Source organism: Nyctereutes procyonoides, unplaced genomic scaffold, assembly GCF_905146905.1.
Source record: "Nyctereutes procyonoides isolate TBG_1078 unplaced genomic scaffold, NYPRO_anot_genome, whole genome shotgun sequence".
Taxonomy (NCBI): domain Eukaryota; kingdom Metazoa; phylum Chordata; class Mammalia; order Carnivora; family Canidae; genus Nyctereutes; species Nyctereutes procyonoides.
In genome coordinates this window covers 2,805,141-2,826,297 of record NW_026575034.1, presented here as the reverse complement: position 1 = coordinate 2,826,297, position 21,157 = coordinate 2,805,141, and the positions used below count along the sequence as shown (strand labels likewise).

The 21,157-nt window shown below is 41.1% G+C and overlaps 1 protein-coding gene across 1 annotated transcript in view; it reads right to left on the bottom strand.

Annotated features, from left to right (window-relative positions):
* Nucleotides 1-1,270: 1,270 nt before the first annotated feature.
* The window catches only part of LGR4 (leucine rich repeat containing G protein-coupled receptor 4), a 98,807-nt gene continuing 78,920 nt past the window's right edge, over nucleotides 1,271-21,157 (bottom strand). The window contains exons 5-18 of the mRNA XM_055317792.1: nucleotides 18,972-19,187; nucleotides 18,041-18,112; nucleotides 16,229-16,297; nucleotides 15,061-15,132; nucleotides 14,815-14,886; nucleotides 14,349-14,417; nucleotides 12,500-12,571; nucleotides 11,287-11,352; nucleotides 10,526-10,597; nucleotides 8,781-8,852; nucleotides 8,368-8,493; nucleotides 7,392-7,507; nucleotides 7,051-7,134; nucleotides 1,271-4,330 (exon numbers count right to left, since the gene is read on the bottom strand). Of these exons, the coding sequence (XP_055173767.1) occupies nucleotides 3,054-4,330; nucleotides 7,051-7,134; nucleotides 7,392-7,507; nucleotides 8,368-8,493; nucleotides 8,781-8,852; nucleotides 10,526-10,597; nucleotides 11,287-11,352; nucleotides 12,500-12,571; nucleotides 14,349-14,417; nucleotides 14,815-14,886; nucleotides 15,061-15,132; nucleotides 16,229-16,297; nucleotides 18,041-18,112; nucleotides 18,972-19,187 (2,455 nt within the window). The 3' untranslated portion in view covers nucleotides 1,271-3,053. The remainder of the gene's footprint in view (nucleotides 4,331-7,050; nucleotides 7,135-7,391; nucleotides 7,508-8,367; nucleotides 8,494-8,780; nucleotides 8,853-10,525; nucleotides 10,598-11,286; nucleotides 11,353-12,499; nucleotides 12,572-14,348; nucleotides 14,418-14,814; nucleotides 14,887-15,060; nucleotides 15,133-16,228; nucleotides 16,298-18,040; nucleotides 18,113-18,971; nucleotides 19,188-21,157) is intronic.

Genomic DNA, 21,157 nt, shown 5'->3' with positions numbered 1-21,157 from the left:
ATATTTACAGATGAAACGTGTCTTAGGTCCAGTTCAAAATAATTCAAGGGGCATGTGCCCCCTGAGTAGCGCAGTGGGTGGGGCGTCAAATCTCAGTTTCGGCTCAGGTCATGGTTTCAAAGGTCTGGGCCCGGGCCTGTGTCTGGCTCCGTGCTCAGCAGGGACCCTGCTTAAAACTCCTCCCCCCCCCCCAAATAAATAAGTAAATCTTTAAAAAATAATACTAATCCAAGGGGGCAGACGGATTAGAAGGAGTTAGTGAATGGGGTGGAGATGAAACAAGACTTACCCTGTGCTGTTGATAATTGCCACATTTGGGTGATGGGTGCCTGGGCTGAAGGCCGAAGGGATGGGAGGAGTAATTATACTATTCTCCTTTTTGTTATGGGAATTCCAGACATATACTTAAGTTTAAAACAAATAAATGAACGAAACCAAAAAGCTATGTCTCAAATTAAGAGGCACTGGGTGCTGATTTGGTTTCTAATTTGTTGTGTGTGACTTAGGTATTCACTTAAATTTCATCAAGCTGCCTATTTTCTCATCTGTAAGACAAGGGCTTCATGATTGTGAATATTTAGATCTAAGCATTTGGGCAACTGACTACATTTGGTAACAAGTGGGATTTTAAATCGTTTGCTTTTATCTATTATTTATTTTTAGGTAATCGCTACATTCAACATGGGGCTGGAACTTACAACCCAAGATGGCGAGTCGCACACTCCACCCACTAAGCCAGCCGGGAGCCCCAGTGATTTGTTGTTGTTGTTTTTAAGATTTTATTTCTGAGTAATCTCTACACCCAATGCGGGGCTCGGACCCAAGACCCTGAGGTGGAGAGTGGCACGCACCGCCTACTGAGCCAGTCAGCCCCCTCCTCCCTCCGTCCAATCACTTGCTTTTCAATAAAGATCTATTCTCTTAAATTTCCCAATTTGTTTTCCATGTGTAGGGTTCAGACTTAGCTCTAAATTTCAGCAAAGTGTTCTTCAAACATTTCTTCTAATACTCTTCACTCAAAAAATGTTTTAATTTGCTTACTTTAACGTTCAGCAGATTCATGATCATACCTCGTTACACATTAAGGCAAAACAGATTGCCAGATTTCTAGAACTTCAGTGATTCAAAACACTGCGTGTCATAGTGTATCTCCCACTACGTCTACAGCACAATTTACCACATAGTTTACGTATCTGCTATTCTATATTTTAAATGTATGCAAAGTTTTATGTGACTTGACTTTTGGAAAAAGAAAAACCTTTAGTTACATTTTTTTTACCAAGTTATGATTTAATATTTATCAGATGTGTAAATGTACAAACATGATAGCAACTTTAAAAACTTGTGAATAGTTGGCCTTACAAAATTACAACACACTGTAAATAAATCCCTCCCGCATTTTATACAAACTACATGATTTTGATATACAAAGATTCTGTTTTTATTACACGGACAATGTACAACCAAGACTATTTACAATGCAAAAAAGTATATAAACCACAATTTAACATTCTGCTACTGGCAGCCACTATAGTTTAGGAGGTAGCTTTAAATAAACGAAATGAACAGAAGCCACATTTCCCAACTTGTGTTCTAAAAATAATTTACATAAGATAAAAATTCATTATATGCACAGTATATACAGTTTAATTATTAAACTGCAATCTAGCTTAATGTCTTTTAGTATATCCTGAATAACTAATATGGCAGTGGGTTTGCTATCGATTTAGCATATTGTTCAAAAAACATACTGAACATTTATAACTTTAAGACTCCACATAGCGACATGTCAAAAGTCCGTAGATAAGAATCAAGTAAAAATTCTAATTGCTGAAGACACAGGCCTAAGCTTTATTCATTTTTTTTCCTTTAATAAAACATTTGTTTTGTCTCGCAAGAACACAGCATCTGAACTGTTGCATAGGCTCTTCTGTATTTAAATCACAGTAAGGAAAAACTATATGGAAGCTACCTTGTAATAGCACAGGTTCCGGAGAATCCAGCTCACTAAGAAATAATTTTAAGTGCTTTGTGTCATAATTACTCCCAATTTCTTCCAAACTGATACAATAATTTACCACTGTTTACCTTCTGTGTAGTTCACACTCTACGTAGACAACATACCAACAAAATTGGAAGATGTTGGTACAGCCAATGACATTAAGAAATGTTTATTCATGAGAACATCCCACGGAGCCATCAAATCCCTCAGATACTACTGAAATCCCATATTAGTTAGTAGTTATCCAAATCTCTACCAAACCCACACAACAATTAGTCCTTTACTTTTTTCTAGTGTGGTCACAAGACATAGAGGAAAAAAATCACTGTGATCTCACCAAAGAAATGTGTAATGACTGAAAACAAAGGTTGAGCTATTCTTTAAGAATCTAACAGTTGTTAATATTGTTTTAAAAACATCTCCAGGTTTTAGCTTTATAAGTCAAACAAAATTTATGATTCTATTATGTCAAAGATGGGACCAGAAAATGCAATAAGGTGACGATGCCTATTCCTCTACTCTCACAGCTCTACCTGGGAGACAATCCCTTTTTTTTTTTTTTTTTTTTTTTTTTTAGGCCCTGCAGTAAGTTGTCCTGAGATTAATGATGCAACATTAGGTAAAATGAGCAAGATTTTTTTTCTTAGTTACATAAAATCACATTTTAAAATATTCTTAAAAAAATATTAACAGCTGTTCTTCATCTTGTGCTTAATTCAGAGACAGGTATCAATTTGCTCCTTATGGATCAGGAAAGCCTAATGTTATATTGCTATGATACACATAAAATCTTTTCAAGTTACAAATTGGTTCCAAAGAGACCACACGTTGCTTGGACATTGCATTTTTTTTTTCATCGATTGACCGTTTAGGCACTTGTTCTTTGAAAACATCTGGTTTAAGAAATAAACTGCCACCCTCTCCTCCTTCTAAGTGACACACCAGGCAGTGATCACAGAAGTGCTTCCCAGATGAAAGATGAGACTAGGGTTCAGTCTATAAATGCTGGGATTTTGGTTCATGGGGGGGAAACAGTTACAGACACATCAGTTCAGTCTTTAACTCGTGGTAGATTGTAAGCATAGCGCACCAAAGGGAATCCTCGACTCTGATAGAAGCAGGCTCGTCCACAGGCCTGCACCTGGTCAGAACTGTCGGAGACGAAGGAGTCTTCTTCATCCGCATAATCGGAGTGGGCCGATTGCGTGCCACAGTCAGACCAATAGCTGTCTGGTCTTTGGCAGGAACCCACGGCCAACGCAGGACAGCTGTGTGATTTTATTAAGTGTTTGCAGGACACTGGCTTTGTCAAAAGAAAGGATTCACAGCAGTCACACACAGTCAGGTTACCCTGCAAATGCGAGTACATGCCACAGTCATAGTAGAAATCCTGGTCCACGCAGCCTGCTTGGCTACTGATGGAGACTGACACCGAGCCGCTTTTCTTGGTGATGTGTCGCTTCAGTAACTTCCAGTCTTCTTTAAACTTTGGGTTGAAGAAAACATAGAGGACTGGATTCAGGCAAGCGGGCAACGGGAAAAATATCAGCGTAACAGACTTCATTATTTCAGGGCTGATGGAGATTGCGGTGATCAACGGCGCAAATGAGAAAAACGCAACGGGGCAGAAAAAGATGCAATTGGTGAAGATGAGCCAGGCGACATGCTTAATCATGCTAGAATGCGAGTTCTCTGAAAGGTCCTCTTTTTCCAAGTTGCAGTAAAGTTTTGTGTAGATAATGGCCATTAATAAAAATGCTAACGAGTTTAATAGCACTAAGGTCACAGTAAATCCTAACGAGGGCGTTTCTCCTGTGGGGAATGGCAAGCACAGGGGTGATGCAGAGTATTCCCCTCTATGGAAAAGTGGAAAACAGCCTGCCGCTGCAGCTCCCAGGAAAGCAAAAAGGGCAGCAATCCGGAACTGCTTCAGATGATTGCTTTTCCCATTTTTCATCATATCTTTGACAGATAAGCTTCTTTCCACAGCTGCCAACATCAATAGAAATATGGCACTTTCTGAGGAGAAAATAGCAAGGAACCCCGCTATTCTGCACCCACTGCCGATCTCCCACCAAATGCCAAATTCAGCGAACCTGCCCCAGGACACGGCATCCAGAAAAGTTAAGATGCCGGTGTAAGCTCCCATGAATAAGTTGGATACAGAAATCAGGCCTATGAACAATTTGGAGGAAGGCAGAGATGAACAAGAGGCAAATGTGGTTATAATGACAAGCAGGTTGAAAGACAATGCGACCAAGAAAATGAACCACACAGTAAGACGGATCATCCAACTTCCCAGTAAATATTCACAGGGCTTAAAAGCACCTAAAACAAGAGAGAGAAATAAAAGACAATTTAGAAAACACCATATTCCCATATGCTATAGGTTCAGAGAAAAACTAAAGGCAGTCCATTTAGGATGATTAAATCTGCTACCAAAACTGAATTGAACCAAATTTTCAAAATTACTATTTCTTAGCTATTTTAGTCATTGGACGAGGCTATTTATTAAATATTCGGTAAAGCCATACAGGGATATGCATATATATATATATAGTACAGTGTCTTATACGTGAAAAGTACTTGGTAAACTGAAGGCTTGGAATCACATAAACTAGGGTGTTTTTTTTTTTAATTTTTTAAAAGATTTTATTCATTTATTCATGAGAGACACCCAGAGAGAGGCAGAGACACAGGCCGAGGGAGAAGCAGACTCCCTACAGGGAACCCGAATGGGGGGACTCGATCCCAGGACCCCGGGGTCACGCCCTGGGCTGAAGGCAGGCGCCAAACCACTGAGCCACCCAGGTGACCCTAAACGAGGGTTTTAATTTAGGGTTCATAACTTGCTGCTCTTGAGAAAGCAGCTTAACCCTCTACATTTCATTTTCTCGCTCGTGGATAATATTGCCTAATTCACAGCACCATGTAGCTTAAGTAAAATTATATACATGAGGTACCTAAGCAGGTCACTAGGTACATTGTTGGCCTTTAATAAATACGAGGTCCTTTTCTTCCTCCTTCCTAGTGCTGATACAGCTTTTAAAAACTATTTATGTACACACAGGTATGTATACGTCTATTTTTTTTTCCACATTTCTTATGACTTTCAAGGGCAACCTGATGAAGTAGGTTAAGATAGACATTATTATACCCACTTTTCATCCAGAGAAACTGAGATGTCAAAGTGTTCGATTGCCCTGATAAAGGTTATTCAATAAGACAGTGGAGCGAGGGCAAAACCACGCTGGATGTTAAATGCATACAAAGCCATATCCACTGAGGCCCCGTGCAACTTACACTAGGATTGCAGGAACTAATTCAGTAACTAAATTGTATGTTCTAGTAACGGACTCCGGACTCCGGCAGGCTAGTTATGTCACAAATGACAACTATTTTATTTTAAAATTAGTAAAGAAAAACGAAATGTTGTTTACAGAGCACAAGAAAACTATGTGTTACAGTTGCCTAAACACATGTTCTGATTTATCCTTCGAACTGTCATGACCCTGGAGCCGTCCCATAAAACCATTTAGATCACTGAAACATTCACAGACCTGGTGAGCCAGCTCTGTAACGCCTATATCCCTGACTTCCAAATATCACAAGAACCTTTAAAAAAATTCTTTTGATCAAGTAATTAATATTTTTATTCCTCCCTCAGGGAGTGTTAAGAGGAAGCCTTCGCTTTTCTCTCTGTATCTGAATTCATCCTCCTTCGAGGAAGGAGGGAGTAGGCTCCTCTGGCTTGAGAACAGGACACCCTGCTGCAAGTGTTTGGCAGGTGGAGGTACTTTCCCCTACAAGCCTGGGAAGCAGGCTCCACCCAGGTCTCTGTCCTTGAAAAGCTGCTGCGTCCTCTTGTTCTAACAGGAGGACCCCACGCGCCACTACCTCCTGCTTCTGAGTGAGCCCGTGGGTGTCTGTGCGTAGTTACAACCGAGTGGGGAGGAGGCCTGCCGCGGATCTCTCGGCTGCAGCCCCTTCAGGACTAGTCTCCCCTGTAACCAAGCTCTTCCCTTCCCATTGGGATGTCAGGTCCTTAGGCACATTCTTCCAACACAAGGACCCCAGAAAGGCCAGGGAGGCAGCGAGCTGCACCCTCTTAACTTCCAACAATTCATTCAGAGACCAAATACATTGACCAAACTGAAATAATTCTTGCCAATTCCATTCGCTCATCTGGTCACCTTAAGCTCATTCTCCACAAGGCACTGTACCAAGTATTAAAAGAATACAAACACAGCCCCTTAAAAAGCTCACGACTCGGGGAGGTCAGGGGGCTCAGCTGGTTAAGCGTCTGCCTTTGGCTCAAGTGATGACCTCAGGGTCCTGGGATCGAGCCCCGCATCAGGCTCCCTGCTCAGCGGGGGGTCTGCTTCTCCCTCTCCCTCTGCCCCTCCCCCTGCCTGTGCTCTCTCACTCGCTCTCTCTCAAATAAGTAAATAAATAAAATCTTAAAAAAAAAAAAGAATCTACTTCATAGCGCACAAGGTGGCCAATTATTTTTTCTTTCACAGAATTCCAAATCCATCTTCCCTGAGAGATGAGGCATAATCCAACGTTACGTCACAACCAAATACGCGGTCTTATTTTCGTGACTTTCCCAAGTCTACTAAAGTTCAATGAAATAGAGTAGAAAGAAAAGGAAAAGCAAGGTTGCATTAAAAGATATATATATATATATATATATATATATATATATATATATATATATAAAACACTAAAAATCCTTGCAGATAGTAACTTTCAGAACTAGCCCTAGAGTTCAAGAAGTGCTCAGAAAGTGCCTCTCCGTTTTGAATGCACACAACCCGCTGGGGAGCTTATGAACACCCAGACCCCAAGTCAGTGAGCCTGGGACCGAGCTTCTGTAAGAGATGCCTGAGCTCCTGGTACACAGACCACGCTTCAAGGCAGAGGCCTTATGACATCATCCAGTCCCACTCCTGTTACAAAGATCACATCTCTCCCCACAACTTTCAGATATGTTTGCCTAACATTCACTGAAAGCAAGAAACTGCAGCAAGATGTGCAGGGCATACCTGTGGAGGGCGTACAGTGGATAATTATTTGACTATGTTCTTCATTTTCCGCACTGCTCGTGACACCTGCTACATCCGTGGGACCTGAATAGATGACATGAACTGTGTTTAATTCAAGCTTTATGCAATCGAAAAGAACCACACTTCTCTGCAGTCTTCTCTCTTGTCCATGACCTAAGTTCAGCCTCCATGAGCCTTTGTAACATATTAAGGATGCCAGTAACACAGCAAATGCCATTTTCTCACGTATTTCATATCTGTCCTTCACAAACGATTACAATAGGAGAGACTTTAATCAGCGGCATCGAGAGTGTTCTGTTCGTAAAAGTACATGCACTTGCCTTTCTCCTTTGCCACACTGTGGTCTTGGAGGCTGGTATCTTCCGTGTTTGAATGTGCATACGAGTCACAACCCCAAAATGCACAACACTGATAAGCATATGGTACTGATAAAGACCTGGAAAAAATGGTAAAACCTACATTGAATAACAACCTCACACAGATGCTTTTGTTTTGTAGAAAGTACTTCCAGCTTTAAGAGCCCCGGGAGTCAGAAAGACCTGACTGTCACATGCTTTAAACGCTGGCCACTAGCCTCTCTGGGGCCTCAGTATCCCCATCTGTGAAAAGACTCTGGTGTCATATGACAACTCTGACTTCCTCTCTTCATCTGAGATAAGCTTTTAAAAACTGATTTTAAAACAACCCATATTTAAAATTTAGCAGTAATACTGCAGTTTAAAGTGAAATCTTATCAGACTCCTTTAACCCATGAATGAACCATGCCTAATTTATCATATGATACTCGTAGTTTCAGTTAAAAGTAATGTCTCAGATCATTTGCAACTTTTTACCATTAAATGAATTTATTCTGTTCCCAAAGTACAGTAAAAATATCTATTCTCTTCTGCCACAGTACTATCCGCAAGTCCTGTCTCTATTATATCAAAATGTCTTTGTGAAATATAGCATTGTGTCAGTTTTCTGTAGGTTCACATTTATGTGGCTCCTGCTACAGTGTTAGTGACAAATCTGCTGTAAAAAGTAAAAAAAAAAAAAAAAAAAAAAAAAAAGCCAGTCTGATGAATGGCTATGTTATCTCCCTGACAGTCTCAAGGGCTCCAATTCATGATCTCAAAATCTAGGAAATAATGCTTGTGTTCTACTTTTTACCAAATTTGTGAGGACTGAGGTAGAAAATACTCTTAAATTATAGCCTCCCAGAAAATCCGGGAACCACAGCAAAAATCCAGCATACTCTATAATTTAGGGGCTCGCCATAGCTTCAACAAAAAAGAAAAATAAGCAAAAACACACCTGAGATTAACAAAATCTTTTGCTGCCAAGGCTTCTTTTAGCTTCAAGTTGCCAACAAGTTTCAGCTGATTTAGTCCATTGAGGCCCTCCGTAGGAAATGAAGTTAATTCATTGAAACTTATATCTCTGAAATGTGAATGAGAGCTCACATTGACTCCTAAGATGCAAGAACATCTGTACGTGTGTAAACATCATAAATATTAGAGCCCCAAGAGGAAGTTCAGCTGTGCTGAAACAACAGGCCTGGCATTCATCTTGCCACCTGAGAAGGCATTACCGTATCAATGCAGGTTCGCATTTACGCAAGGGAGCAACCGGACAGAAAAATACTTCCATGGGACAATGCTAAGACACAAGTTTCTGTGGATTATGCATCACCTTCACGGTATGACTGCACAAAATCATCAACTTACAGGTTAGTTATTGACCCAAGCTTGGCAAAAGCTCTGTTGTGAATTTCATGGATCAGGTTCCTACTCAGATCTCTGCAAGGGCAAGAGGAGCATGTTAATCTCTCCAAATAAATTCAAATTGCAGTTAGTTTGACCATACTTTGGAATCTGAAGTAGTCACAGTATCCCTGATAAGATAACAAATCTTATTAATCTTGTCCAACAACTTCGTGTTTATGTTCAATCCCTCCCCCCTTCACAAAAATCTATTTCTTGGAATGGGTTCCACGGCGCAGTAATTCTAGCTGGCATCTGTTTTAAAACAGTTGTGAATTTTCTCCACCTTATCATTCTGGTACCAGTTCAAAAATATAAATGATGTGATATAACCTTTGGCACTATTTAGTAGGCGAAGAAAAACTCGGCTCCTGACAAAGCTGAAAATAAAAACAGGTTTCATACTATTTGCCTTCTCAAAGGTCAGTGATAAGGCCCCCACGGAAGACAAACAATCAATATGTAAACAAGAGCATTCCAGAAGGGCTTCAGATATCATTCTTTCCCCCCCACCCCACCCCCGAGCAGGAAATAAAAGCCATATCAACACCAGAGCTGTACTATATTCAAAAACACACCCTGAGAAATTAATAACACAGAGAAATAATCTGCAACCACACTTAGACGGAGCCTTGATGGAAAGTTAGAGGCTGGATAAAGTCATTCCATTACGCATCTCCCAGATAACAGACAGCCCGACAAACTTGGTTCCGAATCATGGAAAGGCCAGCTTTTCATTGTTGTCGCTTATCAGCGTTCCAGAAGTGATGGCAGCTAGGAGCCAGCCCCCTTCCTCGCTACTGCCCAGACCCACACACGGCAAGCCTGTCAGGCACAAGGAAGGATCCCAACCTCTAACAAAATATTTTCTAGTAGAAAGCATTTTCAATGTCTTACTGGAGAGCTGCTGGAAGATAGGATTCAATACATGTAATTTCACTCCATCTTCAAATTTCCAAATTTGCTCTGTTATTTTAAAAAATGCTCACTATATTTCAGTGTGTTGTGTTTCCTGCACTGAGGTTCTGTGAAGGCGGGGACAAGGCCTGTCTTAGCCACCTCTCTATCTCCAAGTGCTTAATAGAATATTTGGCACAAATGCACACTCAAATACAAATACATTTTTTCCAATGAGTGCTTCTGCTGCATATTATTAGCTATATTTGTTATGATACATACCCCAGTGCAAGGGTCAGCAAATTTCTTGTGTGGAGGGCCAGGGGGTAAATATTTCCACCATTAGGTCATATGGCCTCTTACTAGTCAACTCTGCCACAGTATGGTAAAAGCAGCCCTGGACAACGCTTACACGAAAGGGCAAGGCTGTGCTCCAATAAAACCTAACTTGCCAAAATCGGAGGCAGGCTGGACCCTTTGCCTCTCGCTGCCCTAATGCACTTGCAAACCTCATTAGTACCACGAGAAAACAAACTCCATTTCTCAGGTTATACACACATTACGCTTTTTCACCTACCAATGTACGGTATCATAAATCAGCTAAGGTAAAAATTACTAAATAAAAAGCGAAAGGTTAAAAAAAAATACTGAAAGCAGATTATTGGTAAAGCACCACGTGGTATAATTTGAACAATACTTATACATAATAAATTGCATCTTTTAGTGTATCGCTTATGGGAATTATAATGATGTATTAATTTAAAAGCGGACAAAAATTGTATTTATTTCTAAATAATCAAAGAGAAACTTACAGGATCCGCAGAGAGACCAGTCCTTGAAAAGTACCTTCTTTTATTTGGTGGATCTGATTACGTTGCAGAGAACTAAAAAATATATATATATATATTTTTGAGTTTGAAAGAGAACATCTCTTCAACTTTTTCTCAGTTTAAATTCATGATTAACACTGATTGATCTCGTTGAAAGTAAAGAGAACCGCCATTTCCTCGGTTGTAACACCAAAGGGTTGGACTAACTGGTATTCCATCCCAATGGATACTGGGAATTAACGTGTACTAACTAAATTCCTTAGCAACCTCACTCAGGAGAGCAGGAAGGCAACATGGTAAAGAAAAAAAAAAAAAAGGACTCAGGACAAGACAACCATACCAAATGCTGTAGGAAGAAAGGGATCAGGAAAGGGAGAAAGAACCCCTTCCTCTCCCTGCTCCAAACCAACTTCCACCAGAGCTTATAGGTACACAGTAGGTGTCCACGTTTGGTTTCCCTCAATAGCCAGGAACAGGTTTTGTTTGCGTGTTTGTTTGGTGTACACAGCCCTCCACCCATGATATCTCACAGAATGCCCAATAAGTACCCAATAAACGCTGGCTGCACGACCATACCTAGTACGATTTGACATTTATTCACAGGAACACTTGACTATACGCATGTCTTCCCTTAATATTTCTGAATTCTTAATAGTAAAGCCATTATTTAAAATAGAACCTGTTCGTTCGATGAATCAACAATAAACCACAGCAAAAAGAGTATATATCAAAGACCCACTTACATTTCTTCCAGAGCATGGCAACCATTAAAGCTTGGAAGGTCTTTTATATTGTTGTAAGACAAGTCCCTTAAAACAACAAAAATTAACAAATTAATTTCTACGTTATCAGAATACTAAGTTAAAAGAGCTATGCTCAGGAGTATCAAAGTATCAAATACTAAGTATTTAGCAACAGAATACTAAATTAAAAGAGCTATACTCAGGGAGTCCAGGTAAGAAGATCTAAAACAAAGAGAGCGCTGAAAAAAAGCAACTATTTTTTTTTTCTAAGACTTGTAACCTTCTAGAGTGCCTTAGTGATAGAACAGGCTTAAGATTTGCAAACTTCATGTACATAATAATGAGTATAGACAATATAAAATATATTAAAAACACTTAAATTTTTAAAAAAATTAAATAAAATTAAAAAACATTAAGCATAGAAAAGAAATACATAAACATATAATATGGAAAATCCATAAAAATAATGTCTCAGTGGTAATTTATATCTTTATAGTACTGTTTATATTATAAATCATTTCTCTGTTATTATTTAATAATAAAGCTGTGAAGAGTGGTACGCAGAGCTCGCATCTTCTGAAAAATTTTCTTAAATTTGAAGACTCAATAACTCAGCTGATCCCACTGCAGTGTTTCCTCAGTAGTGATCACGATGCTCGATGCTCCAGAGCATTTAATGATTTGCGTAATCAGTCAGTCACTTATTTCGTTACTCTCTCCGCTGAATACTTATTAACAACTTAGTGACTTCATTGTTTGTTCTTGTGACATTTCGACATCCTTTATTTACTTTTAATTTCCAGGAGAGTTTAAAGTTTTTGGAAAGCTCCATGCTTAGCTGGTTCCTGACCCAAGAAAGATTGGGGCTCTGCTTAGGTTATGGATGAGAGAGAAAATTGTGGAGAGCTGACTCTCCTGGGGCATCTCGAAGAAGGACAAGGGAGCCCAGGTAAGAAAAATACCCAGGAAGAGCCTGTCTGGTTTCACTCTGTTCAAAGTAAAAGTCACAAGATGTGTGACATCCACATAACCCTAAAACCAAATTGAAATATACACGACCGACCCTAAGGTCACTAAAAAACCTGCTCATTTCCATAAAGGGAACAAAGAAGACATAATTCTACCTTAAAATCAGTCAATGAAAATAGCTCATCAAAAATAAAACTCGGTATAAAAAGAAAAGGTATGGGAAGGGAAGAGGGACCCGACTTACAAAGTCCTAAGCATCTTTTGTTCTTGGCACAAGTTACTGGATATGCTGCTTATCTTTGTGCCCGTCAAGGTCCTGTGGAAAAACATTGTTCATCTAAGAAATGGTCCAAGTTGAGATGGTGAACAAAACGCGATTCTCACGTACACAAAGACACCCAGGATTGCAGATGAACCAGAGACTGTATCCCCCTGCCCACCGACTCCTTGAGGTCAGGCGTGTGGGATCAGCCCTCCTTTATGGGTCTCATTTGCATAGGAAGGCCGAAAAGCTTGTGCCACAAGACGTTGATATTGCCCAGACGACGAGACTGCCTTCTCACGTGGTCCAACGACAACGGTAATCCACGGCCGCAGCCTGACTACAATCCCCTGCAACGCGGCCTCACACCCAAACTGCCAAGGCAACTTAGCATCCTGCGCCCCGAACTTTGTTTCTGTGTTTTCAGGCAACCCAACTCACCATTCGGAAATGTCCTCTCTTCCCCGCTCCCTTTCCATGTTCCCACCTGCGGTCAACACCGAGTCCTGTGCTTTCCCCTTGGGGCTGCTTCCAGCATCTGACCCCCTCTTCATTGCTACTGCGGCTGCGCAGATCACGCATGAAATGATGCACAGAGGGGTGGAGGGGTCTCAGGCCACACAGGGGGAACGCCAGTGGAGGTGAAGGTGTTCCCTTAGCAAGGGGATTATTCCCAGGGCCTCCTTGTGGTTCTTCCCATCTCGGGTCCCTGCTACCCTCCTCACGCCACCTGCTAGAACATACCCGACACATCCTGAACAGTCAAGTTTAAACCCCTGAGCCCTGTGTTCCTGACCTCTTTCTCCTTACCTCTTGGCATACGTGAACACTGTAACATTAATGTGACCCCCTCTGCTAAGGCTCCTTGTGGCTGGAGACCCTTAGCCACCTCGTGCTTCTCCTGGCTGCCTGCAAGGTCAGCAAACGCTCGGACCCATACGTACCCCATTCACAGACCATCCACTGGGAAGATCTGCCATAACCACGTGTTCAATGTTCAAAGGCTGCCATTTTAACTGTGACCCAAATGATTTCCCCGATGTCTCCAGGTCACACCGCATTCCATTAAACACGCGCAAGTCTAGCTCTATACGATCACCTGTATGCCATCCCTGAGGAAATGATCAGTATTCCCCATTTTGCTAAACCCTGCCTTTCTAAATAGAAAACCCAACTCTGGGAAACCTGAGAGTATTCAATTTTGAGAATGTTACCCTTCCTGGGGATCCCTGGGTGGCTCAGCGGTTTAGCCCTTGCCTTCAGCCCAGGGTGTGATCCTGGAGTCCAGGATCGAGTCCCACATCAGGCTCCCTGCATGGAGCCTGTCTCTCCCTCTGCCTGTGTCTTTGCCTCTGTCCTGCATGGAGCCTGCTTCTCCCTCTGCCTGTGTCTTTGCCTCTGTCTCTGTCTCTCTCTTTCTCTCCCTCTCTCTCTCTCTCATGAATAAATAAATAAGAATCTTAAAATAAAATAAAATAAAATAAAATAAAATAAAATAAAATAAAATAAAATAAAAATAAAATAAAATAAAATAAAATAAAATAAAATGTCACCCTTCCTCCCTAAAGCTTCCTCGGACACCCTACATCAGCTGCGCCACTTGTGAGTTCCCAAAGCACTGCCTCAAATCTGGTGTTTGCTTACTGCCTTGTATTTTCAGTGAACTCCTCAGATCTAATATCCATACATATCCATCTCTATGCATGCCATTCACAAACAGAGAGTGCAGGAACCAACGCAAACCCATCATCATCATCAGAAAGCACTGGCACCCGGCGAGGAGGCCCGCGTGTTATTTTCATACTACCCCTCTTCAAACAGCCACACTTACAGACTCTCCAGATGGACAGTTCCAGTCAGGTTGGGGAACTGCTGCACCATGCTTGCACCCCGAATGACTCTTCAAGAAATTAGGAAAGAAAAGAGAATTTAAAATAAGGGACTTTCATAGATAATGTTTTCATTTTGTTTTTTAAACAGTTCAATATTATAGTACTACTATACCCAAAAACAAAATCAGTTTCAATTCTTGAATGTACGTGAAACTGTGATAATTAGGCTAAGTGTTCACATAAATAAGCCTCACAAATCTTCAGAATTGTCCTTTGGACTTTCATCCAAGGGAAAAAAAATAAATAAAAGATTTTTGTCTTCTGGAGCAACAATGAGATAGTGATACATCCTAGTTTTCCATCAAAGAAACTGCATAAATATTAAGAAACTGCATAATATTAAAATTTGTATAATACTAAAAAAAAGAATAAAAATTAAAAAAATAAAATTTGTGTAATACTTACAAGGAATGCAGATCAGATAAATTGTGAAATGCTGAGTTCCCCACAAAAGACAGAGGATTATCATACAAATGTCTGTAAAAATATCCAAAAAAAGTAAAGTTTTCCTATGTTCGCAAGCCGTCCAACACTACCTTTATGTTCACAAAGTCCATATATCTAAAAGCCTGAATTTTCATTTTTCACTGAGATGTCTGGCATCATACAGACATGCTTTACATGATTTTATAGTGAAACAAAACTACTTACATTGTTCTTAAGAGTGGATTGCCATCAAAGGCTCCATCGGGGATAACAGAAATAGAATTACTATGAAATAACCTAAACAGGGAGGAGAAGAACATCTTGAAATGCATGTCCTGTTGTGAGGTGAGCTAAAACCCGAGTATCCAGCCCCGCTCAGCAAGATGTGGAGCACAACTGGCAACGACTACATGAGAGTCCCAGAAGTGTGAGGAAACGGAAGTTTCAATTCCACCTCATACTTTCCGGGGCCATATACCTAATTCTTCTTCAACCCAGGCTTACCCCGGTATCGCTCAGGGCTCTCGTATGCGCTGAGCAGTTGCTGTGTCAGCGAAGAACTTCAGACCATGAGTGAGAATCTTAAGGGGTTTTGACCTCTATATTGCTCTGGCACCTGCATTTAGTCCTTAAGCAAAGCGCTTCAGAGGATTTGCCGTCAACGCATGACACACAAGCCCTGTGAGGCCATGGGTATTCCTGCCTCTGCCCTTGACAGAGCCAATGTCTAAAATGCCCCCTTAGCCTTTCATTTATTTAAATATCTCCACCCTTTTGGGGCACGTGGGAGGCTCAGTCTGTTAAGTGTCAGAGTGTCGACTTCAGCTCAGGTCATGATTTCAGGACATGCGGTCGAGCCCTGTAACAGGCTCTGCACCAGGCGCGGAGTCTGCTTGAGAGTCTCGCTCTCCCTCTGCCCCTTCCCTGCTGCTCGAACTCCCTCTCTCACTAAAATAAATAGATACAATCTTTACAATAAATAAACGAATAAATACACACACACATCTACCCTTTTAACTCTAGTCAAATTCTTTCTCTACCTTTTCGGATGACCCCGGTCCTCAGGGAGGCCTTTTTCTGGAATGATTCATTTACCCTCTTCATTTAGCGCTTATTTCTACCTAGGAAGTGTTCTCTGTCCTACACGGTAGGCCTCCCCAGTGCCCCCAAGACGCCAGGCTTCTTCTAGCTGGCAAGGACCATACATTATGGCTCTTGTTTCAGAGATCCAAGCCCAAAACCGTCTGCACTAATGTCATCCAGTCTGTATGAGCCTATGTGTGTTTGTGTATTGTGTCATATGGAGCAAAGAGGTTTTCAAATCTCACTGCTGGAACATCAGGTGGTGAATTCTAAGGATATGAAAATACAGGGAGAGCAAAACAATACTCACAGCTCTTTTAGGCTAGGAAGGGCTTTAATAGCCTGAGGAAATTCCCCCAAGTTGTTATAATTCAAGTCCCTAGAAAAAAAAAATGGGGGAAACATATAAGAACACTGAAGAGTAGTCACAATTTTTAAGGCATTTGGTATGAATGTATTCCTTAAAAAAACATCCTCTGCAGGGTAGTCTCTCCTTCCCAACCATAGTGCCATTTCAAACTCTGTGGTTTAACTTGCACCTTCTCTTAGAATTCTGAATAGAAAAAAAGAATCATAATTCATCATTCATGATAGTTTTTAGTTAATTTCACAAGGTCAAGGAAATCCCAATCACACATGGCTGGTGCATTAAACAAACAAATCTGATTGACATTTCTCAGGAAAGTTACCATAAAACAAAATCTATGGAATATCCATTTCTAAATGAGTATTTAGAACTTTGGTCTGAAACCAAAGTTTCTGTTTGGGGTTTAGAGTGGCTTCCTGAAATTCTAGCATGAGGGCAGAGGACCTCAGCCCTCCTATCGGGTGGGTGACCTGACAGAAGTACGAACAAGGGGAAGGTCAATAATGGCTCCACAGCACTATCGCCGTGAAGTAGGTTATAAAATGTTGAAAACGTTACATTAATTAGCACAGAGAAAAGCTACAATGATCTATACTAAAAAGTCTTAATTCTGAGGGTTTAAGTTTTCGTTTCTTTTATAACCTTAAGAGAATGTTGGCCTATGATTATCATGGTCGATTTCAGAATGAGAGTAACATAAAATCAAAAGTCCAGCTCTTGAGGGACCTATTTTATTTTCCTTTTCTACATAGGAAGAGAAGTGGCAAATAAAATTTCAGCCGGGAAGAAGAGTCTTCATGGCAATATAATTGGAGGAGTATACGCGGTCCAGCATCCGAAGATCCATCTGGTCTTCTGTTGCTCTGACATTTACATAGTTAGTAAAGGATAACTGAGCTTGGAACTATCTTCTTCAAGAACTTCCACCTTCAAATATCCACTGGTGTTCACTATCCTTCCGTGGTTTAGACAGGAAAGCAGATTAATAAGGAACTAAAAGATTCTACGTCTTCTCGGTAACTGACAGCTAACCAGAACGTTCACCTAAACAAGATATTACAAACGCTGAGCATTCCAATCAAATGTCATTAACCCAACTAACGGGGACATATTCTGACTTACTTACTATACCACAATAGCAAATCCTATAAATCTTCTAATGAAGACAACTAAAATAAGCCAAAACAACAAAAATAAAGAAGCCTCCTCTTAATTACACATAGCTGTCCGATGCCTTTGGCTCAGACGGTGGTGCAATGTACGTACTATTCATATACTTTAATAGGAACAACAATAAAAGTATCCTAATGGAAAGCTTTACTTCATTTAGCATACAAGAAAGCAGAGAAAATATTCAAACCCAGGGTTAATAACTAGGTAAGATTTTTTTTTCCAGAATTAATTTTATAAGGTTCAGTGTTCCAAAACTGTCTCTCATATATTTTAACAAAACTAACATTTTTTTTAGAAAGTAGACATACCAGCAGAGTGAGCTGCTTTTGACATGTAATTTTGAAAGAAATACCAAGTTCAAACTGGTGCAGCATTTTTAACCATGCGCGAGATTAGTATTCCTAACCGTGTTACTTGATGGCAAGATTTTAATCACGTATTAAAGCCAATCAATAAAAAAACAAAAAAGCCAATTAATAGTGAGCCAAACTCAAGACCATCATTTTCCCCTTTTCTGAAACAAAATACAAAAGTGCATCATCCATATCACAATGTAACCATCTGAAACAGGAATCCACTTACAAGGTCTCCAGGTTATCTAGTCCATCGAAACAGTGCTGACCCAGGTTTTTAATTTTATTGTTATGAAGATGCCTATGGAAAAAAAGCATCGAAGTGACTTTTACATCAACCAGTAGCAACTACGATAATATTTTTTAAGCCTAAATAGCCTCTTAAAGGAACCACATAGGTAAGCATTTCAACCCTTGACTGGTGGAAATAGCAAATAGCACCTCTCTTGACATTGCTGCACAGACTCGCCTCGCCGAACACAGAATGCCAAAGAAGAGGGAAAGCATCTCTGGCGGGAAAATGGTACACACATTGAAGATTCTTTAATATTTACCCATATCAGAACCAAAGCTCTGATGAGCCTTTCATGATCTAAAGTGAAATCCTGGCGAGCTCCCCTTGGGAGGAGGTGGGAAGTAGCCCGGAGGGAGCGCATCGCCTCCCACCACTGACAGCCAGTGTCAGATTTTAAAAGAAATGCCGTTTTTTAATGTCCACGTTTTCAAAGATTAAAAACACAGAGAATCATACATATTCTTTGAACAGACAAGTTGGTCGAAACCTGAAATATCACTGAAGCCTCTCTTCTGTGAGCGCCTCCAACAATGCGGCTTCTCCTCACGCCGAGAACATCGCTGGTACGTAAGTAAAAGCTGTCCAAGCATTTGCTAAACGTCCCCATTTCTCCTTATGGTTACAAAAGGCCACGTGGTTTAGAACGATTCAACAGCGAGCAGACGTTGGTTTTTTAATTAGCCTACCTTGTATTTTTAAGACGTCAGCACGTTTAATTTTGTAAAAAAGAAAAAGCAACTCCCCCAGACCAAGTATCTCTGCAACAGCACCATCAAAGGTGAGGTGCTTTCATAATAATGTGTCACGAGAAATCTGTGCCTGCGTCCCCCCCCCAAAATACGGTGCTTAAGGGGGTGATACTCACAGAACCACCAGGCTCGAGAGGTTGGTAAACGCATAGTCAGGGATGCTCGAGATTTTGTTGAGAGCCAGGGTGAGGGCCTGCAGGGTGGGCAGGTTGCTGAGAGGATGCACAGGCACCTCCGTCAAGCTGTTGTCGTCCAGCCACAGGTGTCGTAACTGAGCGAGCCCCTCAAAACTGTCCTCGGGGACTGAGGTAATATGGTTGGCATCTAGACGCCTGACAGAGACAGAAACAACCTCGTTCGAGAACGGATTCTAGGGATCCCTGGGTGGCGCAGCGGTTTGGCGCCTGCCTTTGGCTCAGGGCGCGATCCTGGAGACCCGGGATCGAATCCCACATCGGGCTCCCGGTGCGTGGAGCCTGCTTCTCCCTCTGCCTGTGTCTCTGCCTCTCTCTCTCTCTCTCTCTCTCTCTCTCTGTGACTATCATAAATAAATAAAAGTTTAAAAAAAAAAAAAAGAGAACGGATTCTAGCAGCACGAGCCAAGTCCCACACACCTCCCAGTTTCCAAAACAGAAGGGAGTTACAAAAATGACCAGAGTCGTGGCATTCCTTCTTTCTTCAATTTCTCTAGAAAGTCTCATAAAATCGAGCCGCTTTTCTGAGACCACAGTGTGGAAGTCTGTTCTTTCCCTTCCTACATAACAAAGGGATGAATGCAAATCTCAATCTTTCGAGAAACTCTGGCTAAACTAACTTTATAGTAAAATGAGGTTTCTTTAAAAAAAAAAAAAAAAAAGGAAGAAAATTCTCAAGAAGGCCAAGCTAGAATTTCATGTTTTGGAATCTATTTCAATCAAAAGTACAGAAAAAGGAAAGAAGGAAAGAAGGGAAGAGAGAAAGAAAGGAAGGAAGGAAGGAAGGAAAGAAGGAAGGAAGGAAGGAAGGAAGGAAGGAAGGAAGGAAGGAAAGAAAGAAAGAGAAAGAAAGAAAGAAAGAAAGAAAGAAAGAAAGAAAGAAAGAAAAAGAAAAGAAAGAAAAGAAAAGAAAAGAAAAGAAGGAAGGGAAGAAAAGAAAAGAAGGAAGGAAGGGAAGGAAGGAAGGAAGGAAGGAAGGAAGGAAAGAAGAAAGAAAGAAAGAAAGAAAGAAAGAAAGAAAGAAAGAAAGAAAGAAAAGAAGGAAGGGAAGGAAGGAAGGAAGGAAGAAGAAGAAGAAGAAGAAGAAGAAGAAAGAAGAAGAAGAAGAAAGAAAGAAAGAAAGAAATCTAAGCTGAGTAAATAAGCTACTATACTTAAAATTTTACATCACAACCAATATCTGACATTAAATTTAATTGCTATTTTGACTTGGTACCAAAGGGGGGGGAATAAGGAAATATTTACCCCCCAAAAAATGTTTACAGCAATAAATCATTTCAAGAGATTTTTTTAACGATCCTTCTTGCCACCAACCAAGTTAAAACTGTAGGTGTCATGTCCTGGTCAAATAACCTTCTCCTCCTCTCCTAGCACTAAGTTCAAAGTTAACAGTCACTAAGAAAAGAACAAACCGTCCACAGGAAAAACTCAACAGCTCCCTCCGATCGACGTCATTTTGGCCTTAAGGCTTCTTTTAATTCTCCCAAAATTCTAGAATGAAAGACACCTTGCCAATAGGATTACCCAAACTTAAAAAATTAAGTCTCCATCTGAAAATCTGGGAAAATTCTGTCCGAGTGTTGCTGGCCGCACCACGAGGCGTAATTGTTGGGGTGATCGCTTCCTGACTCGGGGACAACCTGACGGTCATATGCTGAAGGACAGACAGTGTGCGCCGGGCAAATCCCAGCTGTCTGCGCGAATCCCTTGCTGACACAGCCTCACCACTTAGACTCCTACCTTCCAGGCGTGGACCCCCTTGGAGAAAATCAGGGAACACGAAAAACGTGAAAAGTCAAAATGACAGCCTGCTTTTAAAGACATGGATTGCGGCAGCTGTCGAGTTCAGGAATTTCGGACTTTGAGAGGGGTGCCTGTGCCTCCCGTTTCCCGGCCGCCTCGGCTCAGGCCTGCCACATAATTGCCCCTTTCCCCTGCGGGCAAATGCTGCGCCCGGCTCCCAACCACCTGCTCCGGGCCCGGATTAGCGGGGGTTAAGGACCCTTGGTCCTGGTGAGGATCTGATGGTAGCTGCTTTTTGATAAGGTCGAGATAAGCACTAAAGAGTAACAGGGCAGGGAACTGAGCAGCTGCCGTAAGAATCCGTT